The 21,174-nt window shown below is 36.1% G+C and overlaps 2 protein-coding genes across 2 annotated transcripts; both read left to right on the top strand.

Annotated features, from left to right (window-relative positions):
• The first annotated feature begins 1,651 nt into the window (after nt 1–1,651).
• LOC125241444 (probable uridine nucleosidase 2) lies at nt 1,652–21,085 on the top strand. Its single transcript, XM_048149939.1, has 8 exons — nt 1,652–1,763; nt 12,274–12,375; nt 12,836–12,935; nt 13,679–13,847; nt 15,260–15,376; nt 18,086–18,222; nt 20,361–20,547; nt 20,853–21,085. Exons 1-8 carry the CDS (start codon nt 1,705–1,707, stop codon nt 20,978–20,980), a joined length of 999 nt encoding a protein of 332 aa, XP_048005896.1. The 5' UTR covers nt 1,652–1,704; the 3' UTR covers nt 20,981–21,085.
• LOC125241445 lies at nt 6,182–7,994 on the top strand. Its single transcript, XM_048149940.1, has 3 exons — nt 6,182–6,836; nt 6,956–7,334; nt 7,577–7,994. The coding sequence occupies exons 2-3, from the start codon at nt 6,977–6,979 to the stop codon at nt 7,954–7,956; spliced, it is 738 nt and encodes a 245-aa protein (XP_048005897.1). The 5' UTR covers nt 6,182–6,836; nt 6,956–6,976; the 3' UTR covers nt 7,957–7,994.
• Nucleotides 21,086–21,174: the final 89 nt, after the last annotated feature.

Here is a 21,174-nt window from a genome sequence, read left to right as displayed (position 1 = left end):
TACTAAAAACATCTAACTTCAAACAACGATGAAATTTCAAGTGTACGTTCAGTCTTAATGCGTGCACTTTACAATAGATGGCGTTCAGCGGTATTAGAGTTACGAGTACGAGCTAGAAATGAAATTTTAAGGCGCGTATTTATATTTAACCGGTTAACTAAATCGAAATTCGGCAGCTCATAAAAATGGCTAACATAAGTAAGTATAACAGTTTGGCGACTAATTTGAAGCCTTCAAATATCCCACTATAGGTAGCATTTTGATGCCGTTGCAGGTTTGGTTTATTCTAAGGCCACCCCACCTACTTATTTAGCAACTGATATTGGAGTTGGAGAGTATTGGAGACTATTCATTTAGTGATGAAGTTTCCGTTAATTGTCATTGTTATATTGCGATCATAGACCAATTAATGCTAAAAACATACTGTCAGAGGTTTCCATTCAGACATAAATTAAATATAACAAGATCATACCATCCCATACATTAAAATGCGATCGCCTACGAACGCACTTACACTCCACCACACATAGATGGCGCCACAAAAAATGCCTTGTTGCCACCGATTATTTGTAGATTGGCATTAAGTGTCAATTCCGAGCCGTAAATCTATGTCAAAAGTGACACTTAACGCCATCTACAAGTATAATCGGAAGCTACAAGACATTTTTCCCCTCACTAGCTCGGAAACACGTGTTTTGTCCTTTAATACCAGCGGGTAAAAACGCATTTTATCCACTAGTGGGTAAAGTAATTTGACCTTGAATAATGTCAAAATAACTGCTTTAAAATTGATAAAAGTAGGTGAATCTAGTAATAAAGATGATTTACCACCTGTGGAACTACTGGAAGCAGTAATAAACGCATTTTTTGTGTTGTAGTTTCCTCGCTATAGTGAGGGGAAAAGTTTTGTGTTACACTCGGGTGCAAATGTATTTTACTTCTCGTGTGTTAAAAAACCCGCAAGTTCAGGATTCTATTCTCGAACCACTCGCTTCGCTCGTGGTTCAACTATAGAATCCTTTAACTTGCTCGTTTTTCCATTCCACACTCGGCGTTAAAATACAACTTTGCCCCTTGTATAACAATATTGTGGCACCATCTATGTGTGGTGGAGTGTAAGCGCGGTCTTAGGCGGTCGCATTTTAATGTATGGGATAGTATGATCTTGTTATATTTAATTTATGTCTGAATGGAAACCTCTGACAGTAAGTTTTTAGCATTCATTGGTGTATGATCGCAATATAACAACGACAATTAACGGAAACTTTATTTTGTTGGCCATTGAAGTGGAAAAAATCAAGCAAGTTAAGAGCTTTTGTCGAATACGCTGTCCAGAGAGATATGCGTAAACAATGTTAGAATAATCTCTCTAAAACATAATAAGTAGGTACCTATACCTATCTTTCAGCGGATCGCTAGTTTTTTACAATAATATTGAGTAAGTCAGACCATGTTAAAGTTACAGCTATCATGATAAGGTCCAAATTGCAAGGGTTAAGTAAACATAATTTGATAGAAGCTTGACATATAAATTAAGCCTTGCGCTATCTGGTATAAAACATATTATCATTTTAGCTTGGTCTGACTCTATGATATAATTAGATAAATCTGTTCATGAGTTAATTACCTATCAGTCTGGGTCACTCTAGTTTATCTTCAAACGGACAGAGCGGAACAAGTGTGAACAATAATTTTAAAGTTAAAATGTTTTTAATCGCAGTGTTTATCATTTTATCATTTTCGTCGGTTAATGCAAATGAAAGGTAATAAATATTTAGTGTTTCACTCACTGTCTGTTCTCCATTCTATAAAAGAGTACGTATTATAGTTACCAATGACAACGCGCTGAATTACGTAACTAGGTACTTAAACAAAATAAAAAATAAATTATTTATACAATGATTTGTTCTCTAATTTGCCATTGAACTACATTGCATGTTTTAGGACTTGTTTATAATTTTCCATTTTCCATATTTTTTAATATGACTTCAGTCACATTCCTTAATCAGTCCACATCTGGGTTTCTATACAGAAAATGATTATAAAATATTTTAAATATATCTATTATCAGAAAACTTTCTTCTATCAGAATTGTAGTGCATTACATTTTTTCTATCGATTGTGATATAATTTCGTTTGTAAAAACTTACATTTAACCAGGTGGTCCAAATAGTAATAATGGGTAAAAGCACATTAAATAAACAAATAAGAATCATTTATTTTAAAAACCATCTACAAACAGCGCCTTAATCGATTTGTTAGACCTGTATCCTGTATCCCAAAAGCATAAAATTGTAGTAATTCACCGAATCGCATTTCACCTTCATTGAAAAAGATGTATCACTATTTTTTTACCTGACGCACTATTTCTCATAGCTTTGACGACATTAGTATAATTAATTTGTAGTAGGTATTTGATTTTTCGTGTAGTATGTTTCCGTAAGCTCATTTCGCCGTGATCGATTTTTTCGCGTAGCTTTTGACATAATTATAATAATAAGTTTATACTATTTTGTAGTATTTATTTTATGTTCACCGTAGACTCATTTTGCCGCGATCGACTTTTCTTTGGGACTCTAAATTGACACTGGCACAGTCTTCATATTGTTGCGTTGAATCACGCCAATACAATACAGGAGGACAGCTAAGAAGTATTTAACCTTTAAAAACATTGGCGCTGGTGTAGTGTAGAGGCTAGAAAGGGACGCCACTCCACATAATTATGCTCTGTGTGCGTAGCGTAATGCCCAAACGCTTCACGATTCGCTCAGTTTCGTGAAGCGTTTGTGCATTCGGTTATGCACACTGGTATGAGTACCACAGTGCTGGTCTTCCGTTGCGTCCCTGAATGGTAGCTTATAAACAATTTACCTAGATAATGATAAACGTATAAAATAGAGTAATAGATATATGCATACACAACCATTCATTAAGGGTCAGTTTCAGTTTTATGATTCCGAAGGTGAGTATTGTGTAACATTTGCATGGTCCCTGAAAATTCTGACGATTATAAAAATCTCCTTAACATTGGATATTAAAGAATTGACTAATTTATGCCCAGAGCTTATAATTATGTTCCCCACTCTGTGTAGTCCATGAGCGAAACAAGTTGGGTGTCGTATACATATACTAATTTCCTCAATTTACATTGAAATCATCAATGTTCAGGTGTGGAAAGATTTTCTGCCCTTGAGTCATTCTTAACAAAAAAAATACTAGGTTTGGCTTTAAATCACTCAATATCATGTATGCTTCCTTAGTCCAAAACAGTAACATGATTCTCTTTTACAACTCGATATTTCAGTGTTTTTAAATGGTTTCTTATTTGATGAACTTGTAAAGTGCCTTTCAATGGCTTCACCTCAGAAGGAATTAAAGATGAAACTTCAACGGTATCATTTTCTGACATGTGGGATATTGTGAATACTTTCATTACATCGTTCAATATTTCAGTGAAGATACTGTAACGTTTATAAATAAACGTTTTTGTCCCTAAAGACCGCCTTTGCATTGGCCAGCTTAGTTAGGTGACTAATTGTATGGAGATAAAGTCCAGATACAGCACGACTAACATTATTTCGCCCAGTATAGGTAATATCATCCCTGCTTGTAGCGTGATTGAATCTTCGGCGCTCTAAAGTGCATGATTTGAATATCCTTCGTCTCATCGTTCTCAGAGAAATCACAGAGAATTAACGCTTGCTGCTGGTGGTTAACTTTGAAATCATGGGTATCAAAATTTTAGTGTATACGTTTAAGATGAATGAACTCTAAATTTGGCAAGAAAAATGTAAATTTTACATTATTAAAAACTGATAACGGTACCCCGTGGGTGATGTCGATGTGGTGTTAAATAATTTGCAACCTATTACCAATAAATTCGCTGAAATAGGCTATTATTTATTTGTTCCAGACACATATAGCGAAAAACAAGCTGTGCTATAGAGGTTTCTTACATTTGCACCAAGCATCAAATCACAGACAGACTTCGCTTCACTTCTTAGGGTCACCTGTACTTGACGAATCTTTCCCAGAGTTTAAAAACCAAACTTAACTACCAAAAATGTATTCCTTTTCCGACCGGTTACGCCAAATTAATTCCCATATACCTTTTAAGTTTTGGTACAGACTGAGGATACATATTACGGATTTTACATTTATATTAATTTTAATATCATTTATGCCATAAAGATGGCTACAAAATAATTAATTACATATCCATTGAGACTTTCATGGAAATCGTATGTACATTATTATTCATAAAAACCGATGTTCTACAAAAAAACAGGCCAAGTGCGAGTCGGACTCGCCCATGGAGGGTTCCGTACAAACTTTCAATAGTTGAATCATCAAATGTTATTCATGTAACTCTACAGACTTAACTAAATCTCTCAAGACTCAATTTTCCACATAACAAGTAATATTGAATAATTATACAATTTTATTATTAACGTATGCGAAATAAAATTTGCACAAAGTTTATATACTAAGTTTAAAGAGTAAATGAAAAAAACGTGTGTAATTTTCGCGACACACATCCAGACTGGCCGAAGTCGAGGATTGTTAAACACTTTACAGAAATGGGGGAGAGCCGAAGGACGGTTTATAATATATTATCAACCTATTCTCTTCGAAATACGACTACTAGAAAACCAGGTTCAGGCAAACTGTGTTCTTTAAGCCAATCTTTGAAAAGAAGCCAACTGAAGAAAATTACGGTAGGTCGGGTAGCTAAATCCTACAGAGAACTCGGAAAAAAATTTAATTGTGATGGCAAAACAGTGAAAAAGTATCTACATGAAATGGGCATTGTGAAACGAGCACGAAAAGTAAAACCCACCGTGTCCGAAAACCAAAAACTTACCCAAAAGAGGAGACTGACAACTTTGGTCCAAAACATATTTCATGCAAAAAACGACGTAGAGTGCATTATGGACGACGATATTTCACCTTAGACGGCAATGAATGGCAGGGAAACTTTTTTTTCCAAAAGGGCAATGAGCCAGCTGAAGAATCAGTGAAATACGTGGAGCATACTAAGTTCCCAAAAAAAGGTTTGTTATGGCTTGCAATTAGTCCTCGCGGCATGTCGAAGCCGGTATTTTTTGAGTCTGGTTTAGCAGTCAATGCTGAACGATACATGCAGGGTTGCTTGCCAATTGTACGTGATTTTATGAAAACACATCACAGACGAGTTAATGTTATATTTTGGCCCGATCTAGCATCCAGCCATTATTCAAAAAAGACCCTGGCTAAAATGGACGAACTAGGAATCCCATATGTGCCAAAGGATTCAAATCCGCCTAACGTACCACAACTTCGTCCGATTGAAGATTTTTGGGCCAATTTAAAAAGGCGTGTTTATGCAAATAATTTCCGACCGAAAACTATACAGGCTTTAATTCGAAAAATTAAATTAGAAATAAAGAAAATGCCAACATCGACTTACACAACCGCCATGAGTAAAGTACCAGCAAACTGTCGAAAAGCAGCACGCATGGGGCCGAATTACTTTTTACACTAAAATTTGTAGTATATCATTTATAGAAATACATATTTTTTATTACTGTTAGACAACGTCCAAAGACAATTCGACTTCAATAGTTTACGACATCTCGTAAGGGGGTCTCTATTGGTTCCCATAATGTTTGAAGTCCGATTTTTACTATCCATAACGTCTTCCGTCATAATTTTTCTTAGTCATATTATCACTAGTCATAAAATTGAATGTAAGAAATTGTAGTTCCAATTTTTGAAAGTCATAAATATTGTTAGTCATAAAATGTATTAGCCATAATAATCAAAGTCCATAGTTATACAAATCCATAATGTTGAAGGAAATAAAGTTATTCGGAATAATTGTTCTAAGGAATTTATCACAAGTCATAATTTTCAAGTCATAAGCATGGTGTTTCTTCACTAATAGCATTCAATGGGATGTGAATGGGATCTCTATTGTTTCCCATAAAAAATGTTGTAATGTTTTTTTTCTACTCGTCGTCTGTAATCTGTCAATTAGGACACCACAGATTAAACTACAAGGGCTAACTTTTCAGTGCTGGATACTCTATGGCAGTTCCAACTCAACTTATAATGAGATCATTATAGTTAACTTTAGTTAACTATAATAATTTCAAAAATAGAACTTAACACAATTTCTATACTAATTTGCGATCCCTGGCAAATTTTTCTGCATCTGAAACACATTTTTTTTTATCTGTCGCGTTATCGGCCAATCAGAGACAGCTGCTTTGTAATTCACTTGGTTTGGTTGCCAGGCAACTCGATGTTGATACAATACAACAGTGAACGACTTACGACGCTATTGAATGTTGTGTTTTGTGCGTGTGTTTCTGATATATAGGTGAAATTATAAACCCCTGCTTTTAAAATGGCTGAAAGTGACAGCGATGGTTTGGCCGGTACTCCGGAAGATTGCTGCTGCCATTGCTATTATTGTTGCCAGAAAAATCCAAGAATCTGTATGATAAAAGTTACGCTAAATTCATGGAATGGCGGACAAGAAAACACAAATTCTTTCTCAGAAAATGTGCTTCTAGCCTATTTTCAGGAAATGAGTGCAAACTTTGCCCCATCGTCGTTGTGGTCCGAGTATTCGCTGCTAAAGTCAACTTTAAATATTTATCAAAAGGCTGATGTGTCCAAATACACCAAGCTTCACGCATTCTTGAAACGAAAGTCAGATGGTTACAAAACAAAAAAATCAAAGACATTTTCAACATCGGATATAAACACTGTGTGTATAAACACAATATAAACAATATAAACGGATATAATTCAATGAAGCACCCGACAATGTTTTTCTTTTTGCCAAGGTAACATAATTAGGTATATCTATTTTATATTATAAATGTATACTTGATTTCCATTTCTGTATTCATAGAGTCAGAGGACAAAATAAACATACATTCAATGTCAAATGTTTTGTTTTCAGGCAGCGGTGATTTTTGGCATCATGGGTGCTTGTCGAAGGCATGAACTGCACAGTTTACTGAATGCAAATGTGAAAGACCTCAACAACACATTGGTGGTAAACATTATTAACACCAAAAATAAACTAGAAAGGATGTTTACGATTACTAACAAATATTACAATATTATCAAGAAATATATGAAGTTACGCCCGGAAAATTGTAAAAATGATCATTTTTTCATAAGATATCACAATGGAAAATGCTCAAGCCAAAACATTGGTATCAACACTTTTGGGAACATTGGAAAAATGGTGGCTGGTTACATGAAATTACCAAATCCTGAACTATATACTGGCCACTGTTTCCGAAGGACCTCGGCCACCATGCTCATTGATGCAGGTTTGTAATACCCATTTAATAGTATTTCATTTTATAAAATTGAAAGAGATGTCTCATAACTACTAAAGAAAAAGTGACCATGGTCTCCAGTGCTCAGCTCAGGGCTGGAATCAAACCAGTGACATACTGCGTTCGGATTTCATTAGTATTTCATTTTATTTTCCATCATTTTTCTCTGTGGGTGGGTAAATTAATACTCTTGTGTGATAATTATTGGCTAATTTTTTTATGTTTGTTTGCAGGAGGAAACATTGAAACCCTAAAAAGGCATGGTGGGTGGAAGAGCACCAGCGTAGCAGAGGGTTATATAGACAACTCAGTTCAGAGTAAAATTGCTGTGTCCAACACTATATTAAATGCCATAGAAAATAATAATGCTCCACCAACATCAACCTCTACTGTTACAAAAGAACCTCAAGCCCCATCTCCAGCAAGTCCAACATTTACCCCAATGCATTTGTCCCAGTCTCCCAATGCCACACCGAAAGAATTTAACTTGTCACAAATTGTCAAAACAAATACCCCAATAATTATAACTAAAAACAGTATTAATAATCTGCATATCCATTACGTCGAGTCCAATGCGCGCAGCGATGTAGACGCGTTGATGAGTAATAATTAAAATAAATTGCGAATTTAGCGCGGCTTGAGTCGCGTTGGCGATTTGACACGATGGATCTCTCCAAACCGAGTCAACCCATCGTGAACGAGTTCCTCGCCTTTCTGCAACTAAAAAACAAGCTGTTGCGGGAAGGAAAGATGGATGCGGCTGCTGCTATGCAGATAAGTTCTCGTGCGTCGAGTTTTACCATCGAAGACATCTGTCAAGCGAAGCAAGTGCTGTGCCAGTCCCTGGGGATCGTCGGCACATATGTACCTCACCGGAGAGGTGATGAAACCGGAGAGAAGACCCTTCAAGATATTAAGAAGATCCTGAAGGAGAATGAAGACCGGATTCCGGAGTTTTTAGCGACGGATACCATCCTGACGTCGCGTGAGCCGGATCAAGTCGACGTTCGCTGCTTGGAAAAGGAAATCGTGGCCCTTAAATCAAGTTTAGCGGAAGTTAAAATTAAATTTGAAGCTAGCCTAACAACAATAGCCGAATTACGCAACGAAATCGCTGCTTTGCGGAATGCCCCAATTCGGACGGCTGATTCAAATATTAATATGGACATAAATCGGCCTGACACTAGTGTTCGGTCGGTCAGTTTGCGCAATGCTGACACGGTAAAAAGTGCAGCACGTGTCGCCGCTCCGCGCGCGCCCCCCCTGCGCGCGCGACCGCCCCCGGTAAACTCGACACTACGTCAGCGTGCTTATGCTGATGTTGTGGGTCAGCCTCGAACAGCTGACCGGGTCAAGGCACCTACTAAGGTGTGTGATGAACGGGCCCCACTCAAGAAGTCCTCCCGCGCCAGTGTGGATAAGGAGGGATTCACACTGGTGGAAAGAAAAAACAAGACACGCAGGGCGCCTCGAAAGACTCTGTGTGGCACTGCAGAGCCGGTTAATTCTGGTCTACGGGTCGCAACACCGAGTAGGGCGCTCTATGTGTCTCGTCTGCACTACTCCGCCGTGGCAGACGAGGTGGTGGACTACGTTCGCCGGAAGACTGGCTACACGCTGAGGGTGCAACAGCTGCAGTCGCGTCACTACGTGCACTTCAGCTCGTTCGTGGTGCGCGTGCCGCGGCCACTGCAGGACACCATCGCGAGCGCAGACTTCTGGCCGAAAGGTGTGGTTTTTCGGCGGTTCCGGGGCAATTTGCCGAATCCTACACCGGGGCAAACGACGCAACGGAGCCACGCAGTTACGTCATCGCCCAAATCAATTGTTTAGTTTTAAACTTTATTGTTTGTTTTTTTTTTTTTTTTTCATGTTCTTACAAACTGTTTTTTTCTTTTATGTTATCTAAGTTTCGTGACGCATTGGTTTTACTGTAATGTCATGTAAACATGTTTTTACTAATAAATAAATAAATAAATAAATAAATTACCATAAATAGTATTAATGGTAATGGATATGCATATTATTAAGCCTTTGACCGCCAAGAAAGCCTAAAGGCGTTGTATGCTGTCGTACCCACGACGCCAGCAACGCCTAAAGTTGTTATGGCAGACGCTGTCAAAGCAATTGTCCTGCTGACAGATAGGTTTATTTTCGTTATTTACTAGAAGAGGTACTGGCGTGTAGGCCACATTTTGACGCGAGAGGCAAAGCGTTCTAAAGGTTAACCAAAAGAAATGGCTATAATGTGTCATTTTATATGTGCCAATTATAATTGTTGTATACAAGTTGTTTTATTTGTTAGTTTATATATGGGTGGAAGTTTTATTTAAGTGCATTGGAATAATTGCTAGTAACTATTATAGTTCTCATATCAACAGTTTATTGCTTAGAAATGTTTGGTATAAAAGCGTATAATACGTTAGGAATTTTTGCATTAAGGAGGCGTAACTTGAATGATGATATTGTTCGTCCATTGATGATGATGATGATGACTCATAGAAAAAGTATTGTATACAATCGTAACATAATTAAGTTTTTCAATCTCGTATCTTACTTAGGCCACTCAGCAAGCTTCGTGGCCTAAACACGGTACTCGACTGAAAAACTCTTCATTCTACTACTAAATACTATTTCGTCTGCATTTTCGTAAGTTGTAATTTGGCTTACTAACTACCCCAGTATTTATTAAATTTTCATGGCACCTATTAAACCAATTAGTCTCGCCAAGGAGCCGACGTCAACGACTTCTATACCCGCTCTTAGGTAAAGACAAAAGGTAACTATAGCAAAAGGAAACTAACGAACCTACTCGAGGCAAAGGGATACTTTTTGAAACAATTTTGTTCCGCCAATAAGTCGACGGAGCCCCGCTACGCGGGCCTCCTATTTCCGCTCTAAGGGACAAGAGGAAACTAACGAACCTACACGAGGAAAAGGATTATTTTTAAAACAATTTTATTCCACCTATAAGTCGACGGAGCCCCGCTACTCGAGGCTCCTACTTCCGCTCTAAGGAATCATAGGAAACTAACTAACCTAACTAACTAAATAGGGTTACTTTTTGTTTGGAAGTCATGAATAGTATTTTATTTATTATCTCAAATTTTTTTCTGTGCAATTATATGTATGTCTGAAAGATTCATATACTTAAGGAATTTTAGACATTAAATCTACCTCTATATGCAGAACAATCATTAGGGCTTTAAACTATATGCCTTATAATATTTCTGAATAATTATTGATATGCTTTATAAAATTATACACATCAACTTTATGACTTTTAAAGTTATGGCATCCAATATTATGGGTTGTTAATGTTAAATTCGTAACAAAAATTATGACTAGCGATGTTTATGACCACAAAATATATGAATACTTATGACTAACGAAATTCTGACCAATAAGTTTATGGGAAAGAAAGGGATCCCGTCGTAAGGATTCTTCTTGACCCAACCCCATTATATGAGGAAAAACGCGATGTAGGAAATGAGCAGTCAACGTACAGCGACATCTATAGGCAGATGATTTTTCAGGGATAAATAATTTTAAACGTAAATCTGAAAGGCTTTTTATTAATACAAAAAAGTTTTCAAGTTTCGTGTACAATTTTATTTTTCCTGTAACATTTATTATAATAGCCATGTTTGATAAAAAACACAATTTTTTACATTTTCTCTTTTTTCAACAACAAAAAAATAGAAAATTTTTGATATGTACACAACAAAAAAATAGAAAATAGTTTTGATATGTACAGTTAAATAAGTATCTCTTTTAAGCTAACGATACCCCACAGCGGCTTGACCTAAAAAAGTAACTCTGACAGTAACTTGACAGTTTGCCCCCTTAAATAAAAAAAATACTTTCAATTTGTAGAAGTTAATGATGTTCATAATTCAAATTTCAAAGCGATAGCATAAGTAGTTCTAGAGATATTTAGTATTGTGATAGACAGACATACCTAGTCGCATCATAAGGGCACCTTTTGTACGGTAACCCTAAAAATTAAGATATGGCCTGACTTGCCTTATAAGTTAACAAGCAATATCCTCATAAAGCCTTGCGTCGGCATAGCAATATACGTACGACGCATTCAGTATTACGGCGCCCTGGGTGCCCAGTGCCCACCCCCATTGGTATGGGTCTAGCATTTTATCTTGACTTTTATAAGCACATTGTAATATAACTTCTTAATAGTATTTTATGCAACTGGTGGTTAAAAGAGGTCAAAAAAGGTGAGTGGCGTGGGTAACAATTTGAGGCGAAGCCGAAAATTGTTAATAGAGACGCCACAAGCATTTTTTGACTCAGTTAAACACCGTTGCATACAATACTTTTTCTACGACCAAGCACTTATTTTGAAAGAAAATTATAAATTCAACAAATACCTACTTTCAGTCATCTTAGTTATCTAGTGGACCGCCTACCATTTCGAATATGCAGTTTGAGTGCAAAAATTAAAATAAAACTGTCTATGGTATGGTTGTCTATGGTGTGGTACTTTGAAGCCTGGCCACTAAGACGAATCGAGCCGAGTTGAATCGAGTTCTCATACATTTGAATGCGATTTGACGCGTCGCCAATGAACGCAGCAGAAAACGAAGGAGTCTCGACTCTGCGAATTAGTTTGTTAAGTTGGTAGCAATGTATTTACTGAACTGTAACAGCTATATCGTGCTACTGCTACTAAATGTTTTCAGGGTATAGACTAGATAGACTTGCCCTGACATCTTTTATGTAGGGTTTTAAAGTTCTATGCACGACCTTGTAACTCACGAATAACAGTACGGGAGTAGAAAAAATTTTAAATCTTTGTTTCAGCGATTCCATGCAGTTACTAGGACTCAACTAAGTCCCTACTTACTAGGTTTATTACCTACTCGTTATTTTATCCGAGTGTTTTAGAGTGAATTGCCTGATGTTGTTTCAGCTCTCCGTTGAAAAGTAGTAAATTAATAATTGACAACGACGCTGGAGGCGATGATGCAGTGGCCATATTCCTTGCGCTACTTTATGAAAAGCACTTTAATGGGTGAGAACTTTTACATTTTGTTAATTTGCGTTGCCGTATCGTATTGGATAGTATTTCTTATTAATTGGTGGATGACGGACGGGAGATGATCATTATGACCGTATACGCGTAGTCTGACTTTAATTCAAATAAAGTATGCCGGTCTTGCCCGCACTGACCTTACAAAAAAGATTGGCAAAATTAGCTCAAAGTTACATAAGATTTTTTCTTTCTTTTGTCATTAAAAATGCGTGGTTTACATTATTCGGTATTCTCATGTTACACCGTGTATATATAGTATACAGTCTTCGGTCCACAAAGGGCTGATATCGATATTATCTCAGTCATTCCATACACCATTGGCCCGCCTTATGGAAGTTATATTCCGTACGTAACTAAAACGTAAAGCCAAACAGTCGGCGTTTTTTAATAAAATTCATAGTTCATGACATCGACGTACTTCTATTTAATCTATTTTCAGGTCCCAACTTCTAGCACTGACTACGGTCCATGGTAACACAAAAGAGACTAATGTGTGTATCAACAACCAAAGAATTCTAAAAGTAGCTAGGAGACAAAATGTGAGTAATACACTACAGCTAGCACAACTCTTAACCTTTCGTATGCGTCTGTCAAAAAATTGTCATTAATATATTAGTCATAATAACTACATGTTAAAGTTGAAACAATATGGAGCAGATCTGCTCCTAAGCATACGAGAGGTTAAAATCGCCGTTACTCTGTATATGTGAAGCTGAAGTCCGGGGTTCAAATACCTACGTAACCGAGTCGTTTGGCCTATTACACTCATTTCTAACAAGCAGAAACGTCTGCTAACGATAACGTCAAGTATTTATAGCAATGGAAAATAATGACAAAACTTACGCTTCCGGCACATTCTAAATCTATCCTGTGGGTACATTTTGCTAATACTTAGGCCCAAGTCGAAAAAAAATGGAACTGGTGGAAAGTAGAAATTCAAAGAGTAATAAGCCTTTACAGACAATATTGCAGCCCACTAGCATGAACTATATAATGGGACTATCAGAGTATTTTTAGACGCTAGGCAAATACATGAGTAGGTATTATGATATCAGAGACGGAAAACTGTCACTAGTTAGAGATGTCTTCAATTTACTACACGGAAACACTAATTAAATTAGCTTGAACAATGCATACTTTTAGATCCCCATAGGTAACAGAGAATGACATGTGTGTAACTGTGTATAATTTCTATTATATATTTTAACGAAACCATGTGTACACCTACTTTTATGCGAACAAATGTGAATATATTTTTTTAAATGTTTGTATATACTTTCAGATCCCTATCTTTCGAGGAGCCAAAGACTCCCTTTTAAAAGATTTCGAAAGAGGAAATTATTACGGAGACGATGGGCTCGGCGATAGCGGCGAACAGTTAATCAACTTGCTGCCTGCCCAGGAGAAGAACGCAGTGTCAGCACTCATCGACCTAACCAAAACTTATCCAGGTAGTCATTTGAATTTTAATGAGTACTGGTTTTTCTGCTTCTGAATTTACTCATATCATGTAGTCAAGACGCATATACAAGTATTTTATGTCCGGGGCTAACTACTGCCACTTTTAACCCTATAAAAATCCAAATATCTTTAGCATACTTTAATAAGGCCGAGATTCAAAAATCGGTTCCCAGGTCGAGAAATAATCAGATGGCTTAGATGGCCTTAAAATTTACCTTGAACCACCCCGGGAAAACTGGATTCACTGTCTACCCTGTACTACCTTGGATTTGAGGCCTTCATTTGCGATAATTGCCACGGCTGAAAACTGAAATCAAATCTATTGCGCACTGTTACCTTGTACGAATGTATCTCAATGCATACTCTTTACAACACAACACCCTAAGAGTGCGCACGGGACGAAGATTAGGTTTAAGCCTTAATTAATTTTTTGCAAATTGTTGCTTTAAATTTGATTTAAAATAAATATTCCTAAATAACCAAAGTTAAATTTAGATTAGCAATACAAAATGCAATAATAAAGTTATTTTTTTCTTTAGTAAATGTTTATTAAGTGCGTATTCTTTGGCGGCTCTACCCTACATATACATATTATACATCACTACAAAACATATTATAAAAATACCATAATTATTTCAACTACTATACTAAATATAATAACCTAAGAAACAAATATATATAATCACTATAAGTAATAAATAAATTGACTAGGTATCAGTGGCGTGGCGTCGATACAACTCGATTCCCTACGGGTTCCCTAAAATTCTCAAGTATCTGTAGAAGTCCATACAAAACAGATCCCAAAAACCCCTCCGGCTTTATCAACGAAAATTTTCACGCCACGCCACTGCTAGGTACCCTGTTTCTTAAGATTTCGACAGAATCGACAAAAGAAAAAAGTATTTTTTAAACAAGTTAGATCCGGAGATCTCGACGGCCATACCGTCACCGTCAAATCCATTGATCGTCAAATATTTGTCACAGTCTATCTCATAATGTCATAATGCCACAACGGAATAAGCGGGGACTCCGTCCAGTTGATACCGAATACAAGTTACTTTAGTTTTCAAAAGAAATAACGCGAAATATCTTCGATATTTTTGTTGGAAAATTTTACAGTCTAAGGGAAAAGTAGACTACCACTATAAGTTGGGTACAAATTGCCCCACATTATCCTCGACCTATATCGGTCCACAATTACGCTATAGGACTGACAAAGTGCCACGGATAATATGGGAGGCTTTATAATCTACTACATACATATATACCATATAAAATAAAAATTAATAAAAATATATTATGTTTGTACTATTAAGTACGCCGTTGTAGCTTGTTGTGAAATCTAATGCTTATCATACTGATAATCATAACCATTTAATTTTTTATTTTTTTTAAATTTCAGACGAAATTACTCTTATCACATTAGGGCCTTTAACTAACATCGCCTTAGCAATAAGGTTGGATCCAGGGTTTATTGGTCGATTGGCACACTTGTACATCGGAGCTGGTCACATTCACGGTATGTGCTTGTAATATACTAAAATTCTAGGTTTCTCGGGTCCCACTGCGCACATTTTGATTACAGAAATCGCTGTCTGTTTGATGTACCTGGTGAAGTGGTGACCGAAAAGCTAACGACTTCCTTACACAACATATCAGCAATGCGATACCTAAGTAAGTGTCGCCATCGTCCTGGGTACAACATCCCATGGGCATAATATTTTATTCTATTTAAGCTAGCTATTACAGTTCATGCATAGCATCAGTTTCTAGGTGTTCAAATTGGTTCATGTAAATAAATGGATTTTATCTACATCCAAAGCATAAGTACATTAAGTAGGTAGGTACATAATATTATAATATGCTTAAGAGCGGTAAGCAAATTAAGCTCAGATATAGGCCATAATTATGCTAGTGATCATTTGCTTTTATCTTTTATGACATCCGAAACAGATACTTTAACTACCTAAATTCTGAACGTTCTGTTCCGAAGAACCATAATTATTTGCGATTAAAAATCATCGATCAGTCATTTGTTTCGTTTCAAATATCGAACGTTTTATAAGTGAACTGACACTCAATCACATTCACTAGTTAATATAATAGTACATTGTGCAACAAGGGAGGTAAGGGGGATATTATTTACGAGTGTCGTGATTATTGGATTGAATTATACAGGGTGTAACAAAAATGGTGGTGATCCGTTTAAGGGCGTATTCAGTATCGTATTCTCATCAGGAAAAAGTAGGATAAAAATTTTTTTTCGCAAAATTTTTTTTATCTTTGTATGGAGATTCGACCGATTCGCGCGGCCCGGCTCATACAAAAGTGAAAATTTTTTTAGCGATAAAAAACTTTTCTTCTACTTTTTCTTGATAAGAATACGATACTGAGTACGCCCTTAAACGGATCACCACCATTTTTGTTACACTCTGTAGACACGAGTATATAATATCCTTATCTCCTGAGTTACACACAATATTTTTCATCACATTTGAGAGGAAAACACAGTGGAAAAAAAATCATAACGCAAAACCATCAACGGCAGCGCTGCGACCAGTAGTCTATCTTCACCTATATAGGACTCTTTATATAAATGCATTGTCTTTGATTACAAACGCTTTTAGAGCACAAACAAATTCTAAAATATTGAATTATAAATTAAATGCAATGTTCAAAGAAGCATACAATTACACTTAATTTGTGTCCGTCAAAATATTTTGTCAACATTTTCTAGAAGTTTTTGTTGTACCGCCACTTGCTATGGCAACGCGGTCAAGCGCGAATCGCGATGGCCGTCACAATTTCCTATGAGATTGTAAATTATAACGATTTATCTGCGCGAAATTTACAAAATAAATGTAAAACACACTGAAATAATTGTAAAAAATAAATTAAATGCACTTTTTATAATGAGTAATATTTTTAACCCCCGACGCAAAAACGACGGGGTGTTATAAGTTTGACGTGTCTGTCTGTCTGTCTGTCCGCTGTCTGTCTGTCTGTCTGTTTGTCTGTCTGTCTGTGTGTGTGTCTGTCTGTGGCATTGTAGCTCCCGAACGGATGAACCGATTTAGATTTCTTTTTTTTGTCTGAAAGCTGAGTTAGTCGTGAGTGTTCTTAGCCATGTTTCATGAAAATCGGTACACAATATCGCGGTCGGAGGTTTTTCCAAAATTGTAATATTGTGGTTATGTTATTATAGCTTTTTAGTCAAAGTCTGGTAGTGCAACAAAAATCCTTGGCTGATTGAAACATCCTTTGCCTGAAGTATTGTACGGATAGTATTCAAAACTTAATCCATAACTCCCTTGGGAACAAAATAGTACAATATTTTTCAGTATAGTACCTACATTATAAACATCAAATGTAATGAAAACCTCTGTCCTGAATTTAGATTATTTAAATCTGTAAACATTGTAGTAAACATATTATATGGATGTACATAGATATTACAATAGGACCCCATAATACAAGCTGGATTTACCTTCAATGTTTTCGCACCAGCATGAAATGTCCTGTCCAATGTGATTTATAAAGGACATATTCCATTTTTTGGAACTTATAAATTAGAAGCCTGGATAGGCAAAAACTACCTAATTTTTTTAAATGTTTTACCTAAATCGTGATATAAAGGAAAATCTACCATATTTATTAAATAATTTGGTTTAAATTTTATGGCTGAAACTATATATGGTGGGAAAGACGAGGCTATTTCCAGAACGCAACCACCATTGTTCCATGATCCAAGTTTTACTGAATATTTGTGTCGCTTAACTTCAATTTTAAATGAATAATGATTAATTTAATCACATATTTTAACTAGGCAATATTAGAAAGCGACTGTGGGATATGGGTTAAATTGTGGCGTAGGCGAGAGGCTGGCAACCTGTCACTGCAATGTCATTGTTTCGTTTTCTTTCAATCCCTTATTTGCCAAGAGTGGCACCGAAACTTGAGTCGTTTCATGTGCTCTGAAGGGTAGGCCCTTCATGGGATACAGGCGTGATTGTATGTAGGAATATTAACTAGGATCTTTTCTTTTGTGAAATGAAGATTAAGGGCCAGTTGCACCAACCACATTTGACAGACACATCATCGTCACGCAGCAGACGTCTATGGAACTTCCCATACAATAAACTTTAACGAATGCTTTAACGGTGACAGACGGTTTGATCCAACCGGCCCTTAATAGGTTAATATAAATAATTAAAAAGTGGTTTTGTAGATGGGGATAATCCAGGACCAGAATTTAATGCTCGAATGGACCCCGAAGCCTACCATATTGTCTTGGACAATGTTAATCCAGACAAGGTCATCCTTCTACCATTCTCGCAAGTGAAGAAAAATCTTGATTTTAGCAAGGTAATATAGTTTTGTCCTTAGGCAGTGAAGTGTGGTCATGAAAAAATATGTTTTTCGCTTAAACTTCGATAAGATCACATACAGGATTTACAATCTTCGTGCTGAGAATCGTACCTCAATTTATAGCGCCATCTATTAAATATATCATAACTATACTGAATACACTGATGCCTTTTTTTTCAAAATGTGTATTGACGTGATATCATAATATTAAAATAAAGAAGCATGTCATTTGTGGAATGACATGCTTCTTTATTTTATATAAAGAATAAAATCACGCGATAATATTTGGGGAAAATATGATTCTGGCCAATTCCAGGCTGCGAAACAGCGCCGTCTAGTTTTAGGCCTAAAAGGCCCATACATTTCAGGGTTACGCTTTTTTGAATGAACTTTGTCTGTCCCAGTATTACATCGTCCTTGATGAGATATAAAGTTGCATCAACGCCACCTTTATAAAACAAGTGCGGGGCATGCGACAAACCGATATTACCGACTTGTAAAAACAGTAGCGAAATAAAATTAATGTATAATTATTACAGGCAGGGTAAGTAAAAATTTAGGTGTTTGGCCCGACTCGCGTCAAGCTTTGGCTATAAATATCTACTACTCAACTCACCTTTACAAATGTTGTTGGGTTGATCAACTGTTTTATGTTTCCAAGAATGATTTTTATCATTGTTTTATTGAATATCTACTTGTGTCACGTATAAGTGTATGTGAGTGTGTAGAATAATGTTTTAAAACTTCAACGAAAGCCTACTTAATTCCCTATTGAATAATATAGATTACAAGTATCCGAGTGGCATTGACGCTACTCGGATACTTGTAATCTATTTATTATTTATTTATTACTAGCTTTTGCATGCGGCTTCGCTCGCGTTAAACAGACACAAAAATTTGCCTATGTCACTCTTCATCCCCTCAACTATCTCCACCTAAAAAATCACGTCAATTCATCGCTCCGTTTTGCCGTGAAAGACGGACAAACAAACAGACACACACACTTTCCCATTTATGATATTAGTATGGATTATTTATTCAAGGAGTACCAACAGCTATTTAAACAGATAATACAACAAACATAAAAACAAAGAGCCAATTACAGGAACTCACAGGTATCTATAAATATTAGTAGCTATTAACTGCCTGTATCATTATTCAATAGGGAATTAAGTAAAAATACGGTTTTTTGGGTGATTCTCTGTAAGGATGTTCAACAAACAGTCCCCTGGCAATGATTTTTTGAAATATTTATTAATGAAATCCTAAATAGTTAGTATAATTTAATAAAACCCATTTGCCTTAATTAAATTATACAAACTATTTCTGATTTTATAAATAAATATTTTAAAAAATCATTGCCAGGGGACTGTTTGTTGAACATCCTTACAGAGAATCACCCTTTTATTTAATTAACAATACTAAGTAAATTATAAATTATACTAAAAACTAAAACTAAAAATGATTACTCAAAATTAAGGTGTAATGTTACTTTTAATAAAATTTAATAACTAAATACGAGTAGTATTGCAGCATCACATCACATTTCTTCCTTAAAATTCCGGGAAGGAACATTGTTTATGATTAGGTACTGATTTGGTATGACTTACGGCACTAATGCTAATATTATTGCCATTAAAATGATATTAGTGCGACTAAAACTTGGTTTCATGTGCTCTACATACCCCTTCATGGGATACGTGATTGTATATACATACAGTATTATATTATTTTATGCAGGAGTACACCGCTTGCATGCAGGCGTGTATAATTTCTGAAATTGCGTTTAGTCTCTAGTCTTTTGCGCTCGACATGACGTAACAATAAAAATTGATACCACGATTATAATATAACAAAATTTAGGTGTTTGGCCCGACTCGCGTCATGCTCACAGAAATCGCGAAGCGTCTGGGTGAGGTAACTGGTGACCGAAGAGCTGGCGACTTCCTCGCACAACGTATCAGCATTGCGAAACAGCGAGGAAATGTCGCCAGTATCCTTGGTACAATGCCTCAAGGGCCTATTTTAGACATTAACTAGCTTTTATGTTTAGTCTCAGTTTCTTATATAATTATGTAAATATGTTCATGTAAGTAAAGAGATTAAAATGTCACAAAATTTCATTTTCATTCCAGGATTGGAGACAAAATGTCCTAGGTAAAATTGACAATGATGTGGTCAAAGCTATAAATAAATACGAGCAAGTTTCCATGAAGAAGAATGAACGGTGGCGTGCTCTCGACCCTGCCGTCATCGGGATAGCAATCAAGCCAGATATTGTGGATGAATACGTGTATTCTAGGAACAAGATAATATTAAACGGTAAAAACTACGGTTTTGTAGTATGTATGTGTTTTTAAAAATTTATGAAAGGTATAAATCGTTACATTTTGTTAATCGTGTGTATTATTAATTTAGGTGACAAATGTTATAAATCCGACAGACGAAAATAGTAGGTACATAACAATAGAAGTGCGGAAAAAAGGAAGTTCAAATGTTCGAATCGAGTGGCGATAAATCGACACGAGTATTATTGTAAATAAAGTTTAGTAGTAACACGAATTACATAGGAATATGTACCTATCTGTTTTATACATGTATTTATATAAAATAATGTATTATTCCAGGTGAGAAACGAGGCATTAACACGAATGAATTTGGAGATAAGGATATAGCCAACGTCAGGATCGCTACTAACTTCGATAAAGAACAATATAAACAATTTCTTTTTAATGTATTCTCGGCTGAGAAATAATTTTGTCACGCAAATAAAGAGTAATGTGTCTAACATACGCTTTGTATGATGTATGATAAAAATGATGAGTCATCGGTTTATAATATAACTTACTGTTTGGTGGTGTCTTCGTATTTTATTGACTGTAGTTTGCTGGCTAACATCAAAATGTTTTGTTATTATGTCAAAACCCTACTGTTGTTGACTGAGATCGC

The sequence above is a fragment of the Leguminivora glycinivorella genome, chromosome Z, assembly GCF_023078275.1.
Source record: "Leguminivora glycinivorella isolate SPB_JAAS2020 chromosome Z, LegGlyc_1.1, whole genome shotgun sequence".
Taxonomy (NCBI): domain Eukaryota; kingdom Metazoa; phylum Arthropoda; class Insecta; order Lepidoptera; family Tortricidae; genus Leguminivora; species Leguminivora glycinivorella.
The sequence above is the reverse complement of the archived record's forward strand: the minus strand, read 5'-3'. Positions and strand labels throughout refer to the sequence as shown.

Excerpts from the sequence above, each read along its gene's own strand:
- LOC125241444 (XM_048149939.1), top strand. The coding sequence starts at position 1,705 with ATGTTTTTAATCGCAGTGTTTATCATTTTATCATTTTCGTCGGTTAAT. Across the intron at positions 15,377-18,085 it reads CGGAGCTGGTCACATTCACG|ATGGGGATAATCCAGGACCA; the intron begins GTATGTGCTTGT and ends GTGGTTTTGTAG. Across the intron at positions 18,223-20,360 it reads AAAATCTTGATTTTAGCAAG|GATTGGAGACAAAATGTCCT; the intron begins GTAATATAGTTT and ends TTTTCATTCCAG.
- LOC125241445 (XM_048149940.1), top strand. The coding sequence starts at position 6,977 with ATGGGTGCTTGTCGAAGGCATGAACTGCACAGTTTACTGAATGCAAAT. Across the intron at positions 7,335-7,576 it reads CACCATGCTCATTGATGCAG|GAGGAAACATTGAAACCCTA; the intron begins GTTTGTAATACC and ends GTTTGTTTGCAG.